The sequence below is a fragment of the Mustela nigripes genome, chromosome 7 (genome assembly GCF_022355385.1).
Source record: "Mustela nigripes isolate SB6536 chromosome 7, MUSNIG.SB6536, whole genome shotgun sequence".
Taxonomy (NCBI): Eukaryota; Metazoa; Chordata; class Mammalia; order Carnivora; family Mustelidae; genus Mustela; species Mustela nigripes.
The window spans coordinates 124,440,642-124,460,772 of NC_081563.1; the positions used below are offsets into that span (position 1 = coordinate 124,440,642).

The 20,131-nt window shown below is 44.2% G+C and overlaps 1 protein-coding gene across 1 annotated transcript in view; it reads left to right on the top strand.

The window, feature by feature from the left end:
* IFT52 (intraflagellar transport 52) overlaps positions 1-19,718 on the top strand; it is a 38,316-nt gene extending 18,598 nt beyond the window's left edge. The window contains exons 8-14 of the mRNA XM_059407042.1: positions 2,456-2,542; positions 3,919-3,987; positions 8,577-8,731; positions 13,749-13,836; positions 15,087-15,195; positions 17,630-17,775; positions 19,442-19,718. Coding sequence (XP_059263025.1) covers positions 2,456-2,542; positions 3,919-3,987; positions 8,577-8,731; positions 13,749-13,836; positions 15,087-15,195; positions 17,630-17,775; positions 19,442-19,489 — 702 coding nt within the window. The 3' untranslated portion in view covers positions 19,490-19,718. The remainder of the gene's footprint in view (positions 1-2,455; positions 2,543-3,918; positions 3,988-8,576; positions 8,732-13,748; positions 13,837-15,086; positions 15,196-17,629; positions 17,776-19,441) is intronic.
* The last annotated feature ends 413 nt before the right edge of the window (positions 19,719-20,131 follow it).

The window sequence follows — 20,131 nt, forward strand, 5'->3', positions numbered from 1 at the left end:
AGAGAGCATGTGCAGGCTGGGGTAGGGGCACAGGGAGGAAAGAGACTCTCAAGTAGACTCTTTGTTGGGTGGGGGAGCCTGCTACAGGCCCATCCCAGGACCCTGAGATAGTGACCTGAACTGAAATTGAGAGTCAGATGGTCAACCATTGAACTGACTGAGCCACCCAGGCATCCCTCCTACCAAGCTTTTAGTCCTGCCTTAGAAACACAATCTTTAAGAGGTTTTTACCTGTCACTTTTAAGCTGGTGAGATAAACCAGTAATGCCTGAGAGGGGCCACTCCCATACTCCTAGAAACCCCAAGCAGGGTGAGGCTAACATGGGATTGGGATGGGGGGTGTGTTCTGCCTCCTCTCCCAGGGCCATTGCCTTCTTGAGCTTGTCAGGATCCTTTCTAGGTCTTTCATTTACAGGATCAACTCATTAAAATTGAAGGAGCAAATCAGTCCTTAAGTAGATAGACTCTTCTTTAATTGGAACAAATCATAGACAAAAGATGGAAAACGAAACTGAAGACAACAGTAGAATGAATCTCTGTCCAGAGTAAAAAGATTGAAGGAAGATCTATAATCTGAAATAAATGAGGCAGGGAAAAAAATGAATAGTAAAGAAAAAGTATAGACCAAACTGTGGATAGTAGTGAGAAGGAAAGTCCTTTTCTCATCCTGTATTTACTTACATATGTGGGTTCAAATCGCAGCGGGGTTCGATCAGCACTCCTCCGTTCTTTCTTTGGAATTCCACCAGATTCACTAACTGTTCTCAGTAAATGGTGCGCTTTCAATGGTTATTTTATAGTAATAGTGTTATTTTTCCTATAAGCCATTTGCTTTTAATGTGGCATAAGTCACATTTTGCAAATCTTGTTTTATTTATGGAATTTGTGTATTTTTATCTCTTGACATCTCTGGCTTGAGAGTAGTTCTTTTCTAGTAGTTCTTTCCACTGGGCCTGTTTCTGTATGTGACGTTGCAGGAAAAACTGAATTCATTTTGTAGTTTTACATTGTACTATTTTCCTCATTATAAAAGTAACTTATGCTCATTGTAGAAAAATTGAAAAGTACAGAGATGGAAGGGGAAAAAAAAGAATTTCTCACTACAGAACTGACATTGTGATCATTTTCTCCCACTTTTTTTTGCAGCTCATGTTTGTATATTTGCCGCATGGACTTTAACCTAGGGTAGCTATACAATTTATGGTGTACTTTTTTTTAAATCTCATGTTTAAAAAAAAAAGCACCTCATGTTATGATAGAAGCCTTCTTCTGGGTTACTGAAAGCGCTTTGTAACATATAGCTTCACGACTGCAGGAGAGCCCCTTATTCTTAACCTACTGTTTCTGTGGCTGAACATTTGAATTTATTTCTGAATTTCTGTGATTATGTCTGCAAAATTGTCCATAGAGTTTTATATGCTTTCTTGAGTACATTGACAGTTTCAGCAATGTGTAAAAGAACTTATTTCATTGAAATCTGACACTGTTTGTAGTCATCTTTTTCATATTTATTAATCTGATAGGCAAAAATACTTTGTTTTGATTTTAACTACAAATTAAATTTTTTCTTATTGAGCAGTTATTTCTTTTGTGAATTTTTTTTTTCTTTTTTGAGAGAGAGAGCGAGAGAGAAATGGGGGAGGGGTGGGAGGGAGAGAGAATCTTAAACAGGCTGCACGTCCACCATGGAGCCTGACATAGGACTCAGTCTCTCAACCCTGAGGTCATGACCTGAGCTGATATCAAGAGTTGGACACTTGACAGAATGGGAGAAGATATTTGCAAATGACCTATAAGAGTTGGGACACTTAACTAACTGAGTCATCCAGGTGCCCTCTTCTGTGAATTTTTCATGCTCGTGGATTACTTTTTTGTTTAGATCTTAAATACTGTCTTTTTTTTTTAATTTTAAGATTTTATTTATTTATTTGACAGAGAGAGAGATATTACAAGTAGGCAGAGAGGCAGGCAGAGAAGGGGGGGGAGCAGGATCCCCGCTGAGCAGAGAGCCCGAAGTGGGGCTCAATTCCAGGACCCTGAGATCATGACCTGAGTTGAAGGCAGAGGCTTTAACCCACTGAGCCACCCAGGCACCCATTAAATACTGTCTTTTCATACTCATAAACTATCTTTAAATCTTTATAGATTGCTTTTGGATTTTTTCCTTTAGGATTATAATCTTCATTTATACGTTAACAGGGAAAATGTTATAAATCTAATTCACATTGCTTTTTGTTAAAGTCAAGTAGAAGGATATAGAGGTGTCTAAAATGAGAAGCAGTTGGGAATATAGTTGCTGTCATAGTTGATATTTCTAGGTCATTAAAATCCTGATGTCAGTTGGTAGTGAGTATAGACAGTTGCTCACATGATTCTGATGGTAAGTTTTTGGGTACTAGGATGCATGTGGTGCATTTTGGGGTCTGAGTATCTAATACTACTTTGTCATTGACAGAACCAAGGTGGGAAGTTGGCAGTGCTTGGCTCCTGTCACATGTTCAATGACCAATATTTGGATAAAGAAGAAAACAGCAAAATTATGGTAGGTTCTTCTCTTTCACCACATTAAGGTATAATGTGTATGATTTTCATGTCATTAAAAAAAATACTGCTAAGGTCATCTATTCATTTAAGACCAGATCTTCAGGGACACCTGGCTGGTCCAGTCAGAAGAGCACATGACTCTCTGGGGCGCCTGGGTGGCTCAGTAGGTTAAAGCCTCTGCCTTCAGCTCAGGTCATGATCCCCGGGGTCCTAGGATCGAGCCCCGCATCGGGCTCTCTGCTCAGCGGGGAGCCTGCTTCTCCCCCCACTCTCTGCCTACTTGTGATCACTCTCTCTGTCAAATAGATAAATAAAATCTTAAAAAAAAAAAAAAAAGAAAACATTCATAGTACATTGCGAGAGAGTGTGAGAGACAGAGATGTAAATTTAGAAGGATGTGGTGGATGTTTTTAAGCATGCCATGTTGGGGTGGGAGCCAATCCCGGAGGAGAGGTGAGGAGTATGCTTAACCAGGGCCTCATGTAGGCAGCCCAGGAACTTGATTGGAAGGCCTCCAGGAAGCTATGGAGAGCCCTTGTAGAGTGTCCAGCAGCCTTGGGCATAGTCAGATCTGCGTTTCAGAAAGAGTCCTCTGTCAGGCATGTGGAAGATGAGAGGGAGGAGGCAACCTGGAGCCAGGTAGGAGGTTGGCGGAATCAGCCAGCCAAGAGGGGCTGACGATGACCTGAGTGAAGGCGGCAAAGGTGGGAATGAGGAGAGGGGCTGGCCGGCAGGTGGTGCTGGGAGGGGTTATAATGGGACTGGTTGCGGGCTGATGTGGGGGAGGAGGTGAAGGCACTGCATAGTGTGAAGGAAACATGTCCTGTGAAGGATGACACCTGGTGCATGCCGGAGCTGGACACGGGTGGGATTCGATGACTCACTTGCTGGTCCCTCTGAACTTTTTCATGAATGAAACAAATTCCTTCATCCTTTTGCACTGTTACTGTATTGAGAGATTAATTAAGATCTTGTTTCTGCAGAATGCATAAGAAATTCTGGTGTCTCTAGACACATTCCAGGGGCATCTAGATGTAGTCTGCTGTTTAAGTTCACATTGTCATCGGCACATGTAAACAGGGATTGTTCTGGGGTCGTGAACAAGTTTTAGTACATTTTGTCCTGTTATTAAAAGTGAAAGTGCTCTAAGATAAATGCTCAGTTTTCAATAGGAAAAGTGACATTAGGGTTAGGGAAACTTCGATGTTTTCGTATGATCTCACCAAGAGAAGGGGAGCTACTCTTTTTTGAAACACGGCTGTGTAGTCTCTTTCTTTTTATCATTGTTTTCTTGATTGATTTAATTCTCTAGCCCTGTCTTGATTTTCTCAAATAATTAAGGTGTCTAATTCTGTGTTTATTTTTTAAATCCAGGATGTTGTTTTCCAGTGGCTCACGACGGGAGACATCCATTTAAACCAGATTGATGCCGAGGACCCAGAGGTAGGGGCTGTGAATCATTAAAAAACTTTGGAGGCAAAAAGATGGATCCAGCCTCTCAGCACCCCTTCCAGCAGTTTCAAAGGAAAGCGTATCTCTTACTTTATCTGTAAGACAGATGGAAAGAAGTGATGGCTTTGGGGGGTAATGAAGGCCATGTTATAAAAATAATAAATTAAGAAAATATAGAATTGGGGCGCCTCAGTGGCTCAGTGGGTTAAAAGCCTCTGCCTTCGGCTCAGGTCATGATCCCAGGATTCTGGGATCTAGCCCCGCATCGGGCTCTCTGCTCAGTGGGGAGCCTGCTTCCTCCTCTCTCTCTGCCTGCCTCTCTGCCTACTTGTGATCTCTCTCTGTCAAATAAATAAATAAAATCTTTAAAAAAAAAAAAAGAAAGAAAAGAAAAGAAAATATAGAATTAATTGGGATGGGTATCTCTCTCTGTGTGTATGCTCCCTGGCCAGACTTTCAAAATCATTATCTGTAGAGAAACACTTCTGTCAGAAATATGAAGGGTATAAAAATAATTCTTTGTGAATAAAAGATCATCAGAATTTAAGTTTTAAACTATAATTTTGATGTCTTTAGGAACAACAAAGGCATTAGGTTCCTATTTATCAGATGATGGAGAGTGAGACCAGTGTGGGAATAGGGTCAGTAACCTGCCTTCCCGGTCCTGCTCCACTCTGGCCCTTGGACCTTAAGTGGCCTGTTTCTAGCTCCTTTTCATCCAGGTTTCCTCATCTGTGAAGCGGGAATACCAGTACCTGTGCTCTCTCTCTGTCTCACAGGATGATTGTGAGGACTCAGTTAATAGATTTTGACTGACTTACTAAATAAAAAGGTGTAGGAAGCGATGCAGCTGTCAGACTCTTTACAACTCTTGGATTTATTATATGCAGGCACCATGTATCCTATATCTTCCCACAGATCATCTTATGAAATCTTTCCAACAGCCTTGGGAAGGTCATGGTCTTATTCTCATTTTAGAGATGAAGAAATGGAAATTCTCCAAAATTGCAGTAAGCCCAAACAGCGAATGGCTGCAGAGTTGCGACCCAAACCCAGCTCTCCTGATTCGAAGTCTGCTTGTTCTGTAATTGCTTCTCTCTCCCTTTCCTGCCTCCCTCCCTCTCTCCTTTCTTCCTTCCTCCCTTTTTCTTTCTTTCCTCCCTTTCTTTTTCTTTCTCCTTCCCTCCCTCCTTCCCTCCCTCCCTCCTTTCTTGCCTTTTAAAGATTTATTCATTCATTTTAGAGAGAGAGGGTGCACAGGCAGGAGGGGGCAGAGGGGGAGAGAGAGTCCCAAGCAGACTCCCTGCTGAGGGCAGAGCCCCATGAGAGTCTCAAGACCACAACCCGAGCCAAAATCGAGAGACACTCAACTGACTGAGCCACCCAGGCACCCTGCTTCTCTGTTTCTTAAACTCTGAAGTGTCAGGAAAGTGATTTCCTGGCTGTGGGTGGGTAGCAGGGAGGGGGCGAGATGTTCAAAGTGGTGGCCTACTGCCTCCTACTTCCCTCAGCAGAGGATGTGGTCTCCCACGGACTGACTTGGGTTAGGAAACAGGAGAGCCTCGTGTCTAAAATATTCCCTCATATGGAAACTTGAAATATAAGGCTATTTTGCTTAAATTTCTCCTGAAAAGTGATGTAAGCCTCCCAAGTAAAAGAACTGGAGGACAGTCAGGAATTCACTTTTCAGATCTCACAGGACCCGACTCTTGAGGGATGGCGACTTGGTCAGCTGCTGATTCTAGTCAGTGTCGGGGGGCTGGGAAAGCAGCACTGAGATGCCACCTCTGCTCCTGGTCTGTGCGGCTGCCTTGCTCTTTCTTACTCAGTGTCTGTCATTCCTGTTTTCTAGCTGAGGAAGTGGAAGTAATTAAGTTCTTCAAGGTCCCCGCCAAAATTGATAGCTGCCTTGCCACTACTAATGTCCATTTCAGGCTGATTCTGGAGCCTGTGCCTTTTCTACCGCTCTCTTCACTGTGCACCGCTTGTGACACCGGACTGGTTCAGAGGGGAGTGTCAGTAGAGTGCCAGAGGAAGATGGTGTCACCGAGGCCTTTCTCTAAAGTCATGTGGTTTCGTGTATTTCCTGCACAGGAGACCTAGCGCAAATGTCCTTTGTGTTGTAAGGCTTTGGAAAGGAAAATGCTGGACCCAGTAGCTCTGCAAAGAAAGAAATTCTGAAAGTCCAAACTTCCTAGGATTTCAGATCAAATCTTTTTTTTTTTTTTTTTTAAGATTTTATTTATTTGTCAGAGAGAGAGAGGGAGAGAGAGCAAGCACAGGCAGACAGAATGGCAGGCAGAGACAGAGGGAGAAGCAGGCTCCCTGCTGAGCAAGGAGCCCGATATGGGACTCGATCCCAGGACGCTGGGATCATGACCTGAGCCGAAGGCAGCTGTTTAACCAACTGAGCCACCCAGGCGTCCCTTCAGATCAAATCTTATGTTGGAATGGGTTTCAGACCCAAACAACAGTTCAGATTCAAATGATACTTAATAAAATGGTAGCTCAATAAAGAGCTGCGAGGATTTCCATGACAAGTTTTGACCTCCAGATCTGCCAGGAAATCATGAAGACCAGTGGTCTTGGGAGTCCTCTTACGTTTCTGTCTGGACATTGAAGGCCTTGATGGTTTCCTGAGGCAGAATTGTGTAGCAGGTCTCTGTGCTGAGATTAGAACCAGCCTCAGGACCTTTGGGACTGCTGGGCCCTTACCCATCTTCCTGCTCCGTGTGGGTGCATGTCCTGACACGGTCAGCGCCTCTGTTAATTGTTTTCACCTTCAATGCCCATCCTGTTAGCAGGGCGAAGCCTCTAACACAGACACATATTACAGGGAAAAGCAGTTATGTATTTATATCCTCTCCTGTTTTTTATCTAAAAAAAAAGTTTGAAGATTAGGGGAGTTTTTTGACTTGGAATATAGAAAAAAGTGAGCCTGTGTGTCTAGGCTTATTTCTGTAATGCTCAGGTATGTCTCCTCCCGTGCTGGCGCTGGAAAACACATCGTTGCAGGGGCCTTAGAAGGCAGTTACAGATAAACTTTTTATTGCCAGCATGCATTTTTTAAAAAAGATTTTATTTATTTGACAGACAGAGAGCACAAGTAGGCAGAGAGGCAGGCAGAGAGAGAGGGAAGCAGGCTCCCTGCTGAGCAGAGAGCCCGATGCGGGGCTCGATCCCAGAATCCTGGGATCATGACCTGAGCCGAAGGCAGAGGCTTTAACCCACTGAGCCACGCAGGCATCCCGCCAGCATGCATTTTTTAAAAGTTAAATACACTTTTTGAGTAAGTAATGGATTCACAGTTTGGAGTTCAAAAGCATACCCAATGAACAGTTTCCCTCCTGTCTTTGCCCAACCGCTTTGTTCCTCTCCCCAGTGACAGTAGTCTTAGCGGTTTCTAATATGTTCTTCCAGAGATATTTTATGCATATATAAGTAAATACGTGTATGCATGTATCTCCTTCTTCCCTGTTTTACACAAATGACACTATATACACTGTATTCCCCACCACCTAGTTTTTAAAATTAACAATATGTCTTAAGAGATGTTTCCTTATTTATACATAAAGAGCTTTCTTTTGATTTTTGTTTTGTTTTTTTAAGGACTGTATTTTCCCTTGTTTGATAATAGTATATTAACTAGTCTCCTATTGGTGGATGTTTAGGTTTCCCTGGTCTTATACTGCTACCAGCACACAGCATGTGGCATCATAAGGGCTTTCAGCAGTGCTGGAAGCATGTCCTTGGCTAGATAAGAAGGACTGGGATCCGGGGCGCCTGGGTGGCTCAGTGGATTAAGCCGCTGCCTTCGGCTCAGGTCATGATCTCAGGATCCTGGGATCGAGTCCCGCATCGGGCTCTCTGCTCAGCAGGGAGCCTGCTTCCCTCTCTCTCTCTCTCTGGCTGCCTCTCTGTCTACTTGTGATTTCTCTCTGTCAAATAAATAAATCTTAAAAAAAAAAAAAAAAAAAAAAAAAAAAAGAAGGACTGGGATCCAGTGTCCGAGTGCAAGGGTCATCTGTGCTGGGGTCACAGGCGGGTCACACGTATAACAGCAGAAGGAAGGCGAGTGTGTGGCCTAGATGCTGGTGGGAAGACAGCAGCTCTAGTGGGAGCTCGTGGACTGTCTTTTATGATTGCTTCTGTTTTCTCACTGAAATAGAAAATAAGATCAACAACCAAAATTAAGAAAGGGAAAATTGTTTGAGATAGCTGAAGTGACCAAAGGAAGGTATTGCTTAGGACAATGGGAAGTGAATGAACTAAAGAAATACAGCTAATTGCTGACCACTCAAGATCGGTGATCACGAAATTAAAAGGAGGCCAGTCAGCATGCTTGTTTCTCCAGCTGTGTTCTGTAACACATGAGGAATTACAGAGTGGGATTTAGTCAGCATTGGGGTTTAACCAAGTGACTTTTGTTCCTCTTTCCACATGAAGTGTCTTACTTAAGGTTTAGTTGTTAGGGACCAGGAACGGTGAAATCTCTTGATAAGAGAGTAGAAATACTGCAGATTTAGACAGATAAAATTCTAACTCCCACCGTGCTGTGTGAACCCTCTTGTGGCTTTCAGATTTCCGACTACATGATGCTGCCGGACACAGCCACCCTGTCAGAGCGGCTTCGAGTGTGTCTCCAGGAGGGCGATGAGAACCCAAGAGACTTTACTACCCTCTTCGACCTGTCCATTTACCAGCTGGATACCACCTCCCTCCCCAAGGTCATCAAGTCAGTACCTGTAGCTCTTGGAGCTGCCCTGCGCTCCATTCCTAGTGTTTGGTTTGAAAACATGAGCCTGGGGACAGGAGTTAGGGTCATGGCCTATGTGGTATGCACAGCATGTTCTCAGATCTTTGATGAGGCCAGCAAAGACAGCTGGGAAAATTGGGGTGGGGGCCGATGGAGAGGAAACTGCCAGCAGTCGTCAGTCGCCTGTTGTGTTCCAGGCTCTCTCTCAGGCATTTAGCGTGACCAACGTGTTCTGGTTTGCCTGGGACTTTTCTGGCTTCAGCATGGAGAGTCCCATGCCCCTCAGTAAACTGGGTTGGGTAGACGAGGCACCCTGCAGGCTCCCCACGCTGGTACCTCACGTCATCCTTCATTTTCCTCTGAATCAGCCGGTTTTCCAGCTGAAGAAACCAGTTTAGAGAGAGTCAGGTATTCTCCCAAGGTGGGAGCCTGAGTGCGTTGCAGACCTGGGCTTTCCTCTGTTTGATTGTCTGCTCATCATTGTCCATTCCTGATAACAGGGACAGAGACATGGACTGGGGCCACTATTCTTCAGCATCTTTGGCCTGATATGGGGTCTACACCTGAATAAACCAAAGGCTGAGTGTCTGACTTCCTACTGCTGCTTTTATGCTCAAGTTCCACAAATACTGACTGAGCTCCTCCTGTGCCAGGCCCTGTGTCCAAAGTTAATGGTTTTACGGAGGAGACGGACAGAGGCTGTGAGGCGAGGTTATTGTATTAATGCCAAATGTGGAATATTAACCTAGAGGCCATGGGCATAATGAAGAGAGAGATTTTGACTCTGTCTAGGGTGAGCAGGGAAGGCTTTACGAACAAGGGGCCCTTTAGCTAGGCATTGATTATTTCGACATTTTTGGGGGGCTTTGTGTCTGCTTGTCAGGATGCTAGGAGCTCCACTGTCAGGGTGAAGAGGCTTCAGGAGCTGGCGGGGATGTTCAGAGGCAGTTGGGCAATGATGTAGCTTCTTTGGGCAAAGCACACATACTCATAGGTGTGTGTGTATCCAAGTAAGGAAGGTTATTCCTGATTGCCCTTTGAACTGCGTGTACCCTTGACTTTGAACAAGGCCAGCTGAATAGTTGAAAATTTGGTCCCCTGAAGTCCCCTGCAACAGTCTATCCTGTGTTCTCCAGCCAGAACTTGCAGAGCCCAGCCTGAGCATTACCGAAATAAGAAGCCAAGGCAACAGCCTGAGGCTCAGGGCAGAGGCCAGATTTGTGAATGGGATGCTAGTAAAGACCTCTAGAAGAGGGTCATGATTGAATCTTTGTTTCCTGAAACCAGATGAAAGGATGCCTTGCAGCAATTTGTACAATTGATCGGAAAACAGGAAAAGTAGAAATGAAGAAACCGACTAGGGAGACTGCTAACAGCAGATGGGAAGTTTGAGAGGTTTGAGATGGGACTGGTGGGAGCAGTCAGTGTGGTTTCAAGAGGTGTTTGGTAAGAAAGAATCAGGAGCCACGGGCCAGGCATGGAAGGCTGCGATGGCGAGATCAGGAACAGGGGTTTCTCCCTTGGGGGTCTGGGCGCCTGGCAGTGCTGCTGATTGGCGCTCAGGATGTGGGGAGAGGAGACAGAAATGGGTTCTGCTCTGCCTCCATCTGTTGTGACTGAGAGGTTGCCCTGTGAAGAGTGTAGGCTGAGCCAACAGTATAGATGATGAACCACTAGTGTAGATGATAAAGTGATTAGAGAAGTGGGGGGAGGGGCTGGGACCTTCAGGGACAGCACTGGAGTGGGGGATTGGGCTAGACACAGGGTTTCACAGCTGCCCTGGCATTTGAGGCCGAAGAGGAGGGCCTTTAACAAGCTGGGGAAATGGGTGCCTGGGTGGCTAAGTGGGTTAAGCCACTGCCTTTGGCTCAGGTCATGATCTCAGGGTCCTGGGATCGAGTCCCGCATTGGGCTCTCTGCCCAGCAGGGAGCCTGCTTCCTCCTCTCTCTCTCTGCCTGCCTCTCTGCCTACTTGTGATCTCTGTCTGTCAAATAAATAAATAAAATCTTTAAAAAAAAAAAAAAACAAGCTGGGGAAAAGCTGCCGGAGGGACAGGGGAGTATGGGAGGCAGCAGAGTCCCTGGAAGCCAAGTGAGGCAAAAGGACAGGGAAGCGGGGTGGTCTGGAAATGGACCTGCGGCTCCTTCTCTGCAGTTTGCACTTTTCTCAGAATAACAAAAGGCACCTCTGCTGCCCCACCAGCCAGTTAGAGTCCACCCAGCTTCTGCCTTTAGTGTCTGCTTCTCTTCTGATGTGGCTTAGATCAGGCCTTTGTGATCGCTTCAGCGCTGAATGCGGGACGTATTGGAGCTGTCTGTTAATTTAGTGTTAGCAGAGTCAAGTAGAGTAGATATTTTGGAGCTCGTGGAATTGTATTTATCGTTCATACCATAGCAAAGGACAGTAGTTACAGGCTGGTTTCTATTTGGTGTTCCTAAGTATTTGTAGTGCTAGTAATGTCTTTTGAACACAGTGTCTTCTTCTTCTCCTTCTTTTTTTAAAGATTTTATTTGGCAAAGAGAGAGACTGTGAGAGTGGGAACACAAGCAGGGGGGAGTGGGCAAGGGGCAAGCTTCCTACCAGGACCCAGGGATCATGACTGAGCCGAGGGCAGATGCTTAACGACTGAGCCACACAGGCGTCCCAATGCAGTAAAATTTTCTGAGTAAAAATTCGATTAGTCTTTAAATATTTATATTGTCTGTAGAATGTTGCTCTGAAGTGACTTCATTTGTCCATCCGGTATTTATTGATGCCTGTGGGGGTGATGTAAAGACAGAGTGTGTGGCGAGTCCCTGCCTTCTGAGTTCCTGGGCTGATGGGTTGGGGACTAAGACCAGGGTGATAAAAACACAGTGCCAGAGGTCAGTCCAGAATGTTCTGGAAATAGCTTTCTGAATTAGGTTTTCTTGGTTTTAAGATGAGTTTCTCATCAGGTATGTGCTTGCTATTGGCTAATAGGCAAAAGGAAGATTTGGGGAGGTGGTGAGCTGAGCAAGAGAAGGTCGAGGCAATGGGGTTGGTTCCATTATTCACACGGGGCTTCCCTGTAGCTGGCTCCGTCAGGGGGTGGAAAGCGGAAAATTGTGGCTGGAATGGCAGAGGTCAGGGTTTGACAGCAGGATTTTTTGTGTGCCAGTGTTGGGACTTTTAGCTTAGATGCTGCCATTAACGGCGTTCTGCCTTCAGTTTAGACTGAGTCCTGGGGCCTCTGGTTGGCAGGGATTGGCCAGCTATGAGTTCTAATCTTGTCCTTGTCCCTTCTTAACCATGTGACCTTGGAAAGCTATTTCATCTTGATACATCTGCTTCCTCTTCTATAGAGGATTATACCCACTGTCCAGGGTTGTTTTGAGCAGTAAGTGAAATAAGTTAAAGTTATTTATTATTTGAAATAAGTTAAAGTGCCTGGCACAGGATCTGGTACAATGTGTGGCATGCAGTAGGTACTCAGGGAAAGTTGTTTCTGTTCGCTCCAGAGGGATCTGCTGCATTGCCAGGAAAGCTTCTCCCCAGGCACCTGGGAATAGTGGGGGAAGTCATGGTAATAAGCTCAGCTCAATACCTTTCTGCAGTCACAGACCTCTTTCCTTTCTGAAGTCACCCATCTGTAGAAGCAGGCATAAACTTTGTCTACACCCTTTGGCATTTGCTTGTTCAGTTTAATTTTAAAAGGTCACAAATGGGGGCACCCGAGTGGCTCAGTGTGTTAAGCCTCTGCCTTCGGCTCAGGTCCTGATCCTAGGGTCCCGGGATTGAGCCCCACACTGGGCTCTCTGCTCAGCGGGAAGCCTGCTTCCCCCACCCTCTCTCTGCTCCTTGTGATCTCTCTCTCTGTCAGATAAATAAATAAATATTTTTTTAAAAAAAGGTCACAAATATGTGTATAGTTTAAATTAGGTGAGTATATTTTAATTTGCCTCATTCCCAGAGGAGTTCAGCCAGCTTACAAAATTAGGTACAGTACAAAAAGATAAAGAACGTTTGAGAGAATGGAGGCAGAGCAGAAGCCACAGTCAAAAAGAAAGACCTTACGCAGGGGTAAGGTCAGTACTTGACTCTGAACTCCTCACTAGCACTCTACCCCTGCTGTGGCCATGCTGGGTGCCCTGCAGTCCTGTGAAAACCCCTCACACCCTTACTCCTGCTCTCCTTGCTCTTGCCTCTGCCTGGGATACTTGTGAAAGTAAGTGTATGACTTCCTCCTCCCCTTCACTCAGGGCTTCTCTGACAGGCTGTACCCCATGCCTCCTCCCTAACTCTAACCCTTTCTCCTGGTTTTTCTTCTCAATACCTATTAATACCTGGCACCTTGGGTTGTGTTTATTGTGTGCCTGTCCTCATGGAGCATGTAAGTTCACAAGGGCTGCCTTGGTCTCTTGTTTTCACCGTTGCTGTTCTCCTGGGTATAAAACTGTCTGGTGCATGGTACATGTCCAGTAAATACTTGCTGAGTGAATGGGCACTCAGGGGTGCCAGGAGCACTATAGGGGCGCCTGGCTGGCTCAGTCGGAAGAGCATGCAGACTCTTGATCTCAGGGTTGTGAGTTTCAGCTCCATGCTGGGTGTCAAGAGGACGAAAAATAAATAAATTGATTAAAAAGAAAGATGTGTATGCTGTACAGATCTGTTCAGTTGCCAGAAACAGACTTTAGATTTGATTCTCATCCCTTGGTTGTAAGAACAAGGAAACAGTGAATTACAAGACTGACATTATCCACTGGGTAAAGATAAAAAACCCCATTTAGGTGAAGCCTGATACGAAACTTGAAAGAACTTTCCCTTTCAGTTCTCGACATAGTTAATACCATACGACATAGTAGAGAAGATTCACAAAAGGATCCTTACATTACCTATAAATAATGCATTCTGTGTGTTTTTCTACAAAAGCATTGAGACCCCTGATTTGATGGAGAAGGGCACAGTGTGGTCAGTTAGATGCGTTTTGCACAAAGTCTCATGTTGATCCCTACTTTTGTCTTCTTATTCCCACAGGGCCCATGAACAGCTAAATGTGAAACATGAACCTCTCCAGCTCATCCAGCCTCAGTTTGAGACACCCCTGCCGGCCCTTCAGCCAGCGGTGAGTAGGTGTGCTTGGGGGATCCTGCTCCAGAGCCCCGCTCTTTGCCCTTACCTTGCCAACTGGGCCATCATGTGGGTCCTTCCGCCAAGCATGTACATACGTATACTCTATGTGTGTGGCAGTTCTCACAAAGTCACGTTTCTCTGGCTCTGAACATGCAGAGGCCAAACCATTAGTATTCTATAAGGCCTTCCGTTGGCTGTAGCTCCCAACTGAGAAATCAAGGGTGTGGACTTCTGTGGCTGTTAAGCGTTTCCCATCTTGTATCGTTGGAGGGCATATATGAGAGGAGGAATCCTGGGTGAAAAGGAGGAAATGCTTTGTGCTGCAGTTTTCCAGGCAGCAGGTACTCAGGCTCATGGCAGAGATTCACAGCCCCCCGGGGAGGTGGGGCATGTGTGCACAGGTTACTTTCAACATTCCTGTCCAGCAAAACTCTCCCCACCTTTATTTTTTATTTTATTTATTTTTTTTTTAAAGATTTTTTAAATTTACTTGACAGACAGAGATTATAAGTAGGCAGAGAGGCAGGCAGAGAGGGAGGGGGAAAGCAGGCTCCCCGATGAGCGGAGAGCCCGACGCGGGGCTCGATCCCAGGACTCTGGGATCATGACCTGAGCTGAAGGCAGAGGCTCTAACCCACTGAGCCACCTAGGCGCCCTCTCCCCACCTTTAAAATCGTCCTATCCCACCACATTCTGGAACGTTATGAGCCACTCGGCTTCATTTTGGTAGCTTCAAATTGGCCGTGGTGAGAGAATTTACATCGTAGAAAATGACAAAGCACAGAGCAGGCCTACGTTCTGTTGTCTTGAAAGCTGATAATGAAACATTTTTCAGCATACCTCTGGCTCATACCTGCGAATTCTGGCTCTAGGTTTAGCACTTTCAACATCTGCTTCTCCAATTTCTGTCCCTAATGATCTCATGGTTAAATGAGAAACATGTTGTACAGTTCAACACAAATAGCCCTAAGCTTTCATCCTTGCACTACTTAATGAGCACTAGTATGTCAGTTTGATTGGTTTAGCTGTGTTTTGGTTTAGTGCTGGCTCTGTTTGGTTGTGTGCATTGGGCTAGTTGTCTCACTTGATGTGGTCTGATGGGTTAGGGCAGGAAGAGATGATGGGCATTTGGGTGGTTCATCCCAGAGAAGAGCTGAGTTGGCCTCTCATTTCCCTTCCATCTTATCACTGCCAGGTATGGCTTTGCATATGTTGTTTCATGAAAGACCTTATTCCTTTTAGGTTTTCCCTCCCAGTTTCAGGGAATTACCACCTCCTCCACTGGAGCTATTTGACTTAGATGAGACGTTCTCTTCCGAGAAGGCCCGCCTTGCTCAGATTACAAATAAGTGTAAGTTTGGCCGAATTTTGTTTGTTTTCTTTAATAAGTTTTACTTAATCGAGAACTTCTGAGATTTGCCATGAGAGAAAGCTAGATTTTGTTCAGGGAGAACAAAACACGAAAGGCAGCATAAAATGAGTTTCCATTTGTTTCACGTAACTGATTGTTTCTCTGGGCCAGTTAGTTCAGTAAGTTAGAGCATGGTGCAAAGCAGAAGCCAAGGTCTCAGCTTTTTTTAAAACATTTTATTTATTTATTTATTTGACAGAGAGAGAGATCACAAGCAGGCAGAGAGGCAGGCAGAGAGAGGAGGAAGCAGGCTCCCCACTGAGCAGAGAACCTGATGTGGGGCTCGATCCCAGGACCCTGAGACCATGACCTGAGCCGAAGGCAGCTGCTTAACCCACTGAGCCACCCAGGCGCCCCCAAGGTCTCAGCTTTAATCCCTGTAGGTCCTTAGTTCTTAGGACCTGTTGAGTAACCAGAGGATGGATTCTGACCCTGGCTGTCACTTAGCAAATCTAGGTCACTGGTCATAGGAGCAGTTAAGTAAGAAACCTTAGTCAGGGCCAAAAGAAGTACAGAGACTTGGAATTGGAAGGGATCCTGGAGGGAGTTGTGTGTGCTCGCCTTGACACGTGGATGAGGACCTGAAGCTCCAGGCCACACGGCTGCATGGTGAGTGGTTCTTCTGACCCTGGGCCCACTTCTCCTCCTGAGATGCCCTGTTTCCAGCAGAGCAAGTGGGGCTGCACTCACGAGCTCAGAGGCATAAAACTGACCATCCATTTTGAGGCAGTGACCCCACTTCTGGGAATCTAATCACAGGTGATAAGGGAAGGTACACAGGTGACTGCTGTTATTTATTTTTGAGATTGGGAATAAAAATTATTTAAACAATTGGACTTGGTGCTCAATAGCAGGAGAATGGTAGTGAATTGTGTCACATTCATTTGATGGGACAACATGTCCTTATAAAAAAGGTTTCCAAAGTTCAGGGAGTGACACTGATAGATCTTAAGTGAGAACCCTAAGTGAAGAAAGACAAGATAGAAACTTTCATGTTCAGTAGGATCCTAACTGTGTCAACAACATCTCTGTGTGCCCGAAGACCAGGAAGGAATGTGCAAAAATGAAAATACTTCAATGTAAAGCACCTTCACTGCATCTCTCTTCCGTGTCAGGCATTGTGGTAGGTGCTGAGCAATTAAAAATTAGCAAGACATAGTGATTGGTCCAGAAGGAATAAGAGACGTGTGAAGGGTCAGATGCTTTGATTCAGCATTTCTGTTCCTAGCAGTTTATCCTATAGAAATCCTTATAGAAATGTGAAACAAAAAATATAGCTATAGAGATACTAATTGTAGCATTCAAAAAATTGGCAATAGTCTAATGGCCCATCAGTGTTCTAATGGCCTATTAGTAGGCCCACTGAAATACAGTGGAATATTCTACATAGATCTGTTAAAAGATATAGAGCATAAGCTTTGACATGAGAGGTCTGTGATACCTCGTTAAATGATGAAAGTAACTTACAAATTATTATTGTTTGATCCCAATTGTTTACACATACGTAAATATGTAGGTGCACATGGGAGTAATTACCTTAGGTGGTATTGGTGGGGATAGAGTTAGAGCAAGAGAATTTTGCAGCTGTATGGTTTGAATATTTTATTTTTTAAAGATTTTATTTATTTATTTGACAGACAGAGATCACAAGTAGGCAGAGAGAGAAGCAGGCTCCCTGCCGAGCAGAGACTTGATGCGGGGCTCCATCCCAGGACCCTGGGATTATGACCTAAGCCTAAGGCAGAGGCTTTAACCCACTGAACCATCCAGGCGCCCCTGATTTGAATATTTTAATAAAAACTTACATTTATGTCATAACTTAAAAATAAATGCACATCAGAAGGGGAAACAAAGAAAGGAATTACACTGCAGTTTAAGAAGGGCTGTAATGGTTATCCATCCTTAGTATCAGGCTGTTGGGGATAGCTGCACAGAGAGATATGTTATGGGTGAAATTATGAGTGATTTTTTTTCTTCTTTAATTTCCTTTTCTATAATATTGTTGTAATAAATGCTGTTTAAAATACCCATATGCCTTTCTCATAATGGTCCTTGCTGCATTCAGAGAATGGTAATTTGATTTCCTACTAGTTCTTCCTGTTCTTTGTAATGTAGGAATGTTGGCTCTGGGAGTAGGAAAGCCAGATCTAGTCCAGCTTTATTCTAATTACTTTTGTCCTAATTTATAAAAGCAGCATATCAGAGATCTCTTCAGTTTGTTATTGTTTAAGTCCTGCAGTCATATTACCTTAGGAAGAGGTGAGTGATCTCGAGAGGTATAGGAACCTGACGGGGGGATGCCTAAACCACAGTAAGTCTGTATTGGGGAAGGACAGGACATGAGGGTTCATCTAACTGCCCCAACTATGCCTAGGTACTGAAGAAGACCTGGAATTCTATGTCAGAAAGTGTGGTGACATTCTTGGAGTAACCAGTAAACTACCAAAGGACCAGCAAGATGCCAAACACATCCTTGAGCACATCTTCTTCCAAGTGGTGGAGTTCAAGAAATTGAACCAGGTAGAGCCTAGAAAGCCCACTGAAGTGGGAGCCTTTCGATTGTGGGTACCTTCCCTAAATTGGACTTCTCGTGTTTTATGCCATTCATTCATTCTGCAAGGATTTATTAAGTATCTACTAGGTAAACAAAACAGACAAACATCCCTGCACTTAAGGAACTTCTGTTCTAGTTGGAGGAGCTAGACAGTAGACTAACATAGTATGCTACAAGATGATGGTGTAAAAAAGGTAAAGCAGGTATCAAGTGTGCTGATGTGGCAGTATTAAATAGGGAGGGTGTTTAAGGGTAGATCTCACTACAAAGGTGACATTGGAGCGAAGACCTGAAGGTGTTGAGGGATTTCACCATGCAGGTAGCTGTAAGACAAGTGTCCCAGACAGAGGGAAGACCTATGCAAAGTCCCTGAGCCTGGGCTTTGCTTGACATGTTTGAGGAATAGCAGCGATGCCAGTGTGGTTAGAGAGACCGGAACAAAGGGTAGAGAAGCCAGCCATGAGGTTAGCATCTTATGTCAGAAATTATCTTTCTCTGGACTGAGGACAAAGTACTTCAAAGTTATGCCTGGTCTTCATTTTGTCTATCCCTTGATGAGATTTCTAAAATTAAATGTTCAACCACTGCTGGTAAATGGGCATTTATATACTACTGATGGGAGAGTAAATTTTTCCCACTTTTCTTGAGATGTGTTTTATAATATTCTTTGGAAGCCCCCAAAATTTATCTTTGACACAATAATTCTAATCCTCAGAATTTGCCATAGTAATATAATCCTGAATGTGTACAGATTTACCAACCAGCATGCTCAATATAGCATTGTTTTAATAGAAGAAGAATCTTCATCAGTAGGGAACTGGGTAAGTTCCTAGGATACATTCATAAGATTAAAAATGTTTGGAAGAAAAAAAAAGTTTAGAATGTTTAAGGACTTGGAAGACATTCAGGATATAGTAAATGGAGTTGCAGGGGGGAAGGGCTATAAAACAGTATAAAGAAGAAAAGTCCATTATATATATATATTATATATATATATTATATATATATGTATATGTATGTATGTATGTATATGTATATGCCATTCATCCTACATACATATGTAAATGGTTAGGATTTTAGATGCTGATTGGAAAGATTAGATCCTCTGCTGGCAGGAGCTGGCTCTGCTGATACTCATGGTAGATGTTGGGGCTGTTGTAGTGAACAAGAAAAATGTGGCCTTTGCTCTTTCTGAGCCATGAGCTGTGGGGGAGACAGGAATACTATATGGGCAGTTACAGTGCTCTGAGAATAATGCCATGAAGGGAACCCAGATGGGAGTTGGTATAACTGCTGGAGCACTGTAATGTGGGTCGGGGCTCAGGTCAGTTCTCGAAGTACTCCTGTTGCTGGCAGGGCAGACACAGGCCTACAAGGCCAGGGTAAGAAGTCTGGTGTGGTCTTTGCATTGGTGCCTTCAACTCTATTTGCTCCCTACCCATTGTGGATGGTGGGCAGTAGTCAGAAGCCTTGTCTTGATAGTGAAAACTTGATCCTTCAGCTGGATTCAGCTTTCAAGTCAGAGATTACCTATGTGTCCCAATTAATGATTCAGAATCTTAAAGTGGGAAACACCGGAGTTCCCATTTCATACTGAAATACTAAAATTCTGTGTCTTACTCCCTCATCCAGGAACATGACATTGATACAAGTGAACCAGCATTCCAGAACAATTTCTGAGGATCATGCCTCTTGAAGCATCTTCTGCCTCCTGATTTTCTTTGTAAACTATTTTTGAATTCTTCTTCAACTCTTTATCAAAATTGTCTATATACTCTTTACCCAGTGAGTTGTAGGTCTGCATCTCCTGTGGTGCCCAGATAGGTATTTCTAACAAGATCGTTATGTAAGATACATTCCATTTTTAAAATTAAATCTGACTGAATCTTTACTTTTATAATTTTTGAAACAGTCTTTCATTGAAGTCTTTTCTTTGGCCTCTAGTTCTGAATTTGAGTCTCCTTTATCTGAGATATAAGTGTCAAGCTTATGAATATTGTTCAGCTTTTGGACTAGCTCAGAAGCATAAAAACAAACTTAAACAAGGTCTGTTTGCCCCATGTGCCTAATGAAAAAGATAAAATAGTAGATCGATACCTTCTTTACTGGATCATTCACCCCTTCAGCTCCCAGCCGTCCACAGGACACAACCATTTGGAGACTGTCATCTCTACCCACACTTTGTCACCCTCCTCTGAACTCCTGAAGCACTGATTTCTGTCATCATTTGGGTTGTAATACGATCATCTGTCCCAAGGACAATGGGAGACTGTACCTGCTTGACTGGTGCAGCTGATGAGGTAATGCAGTGTACTGGTTATA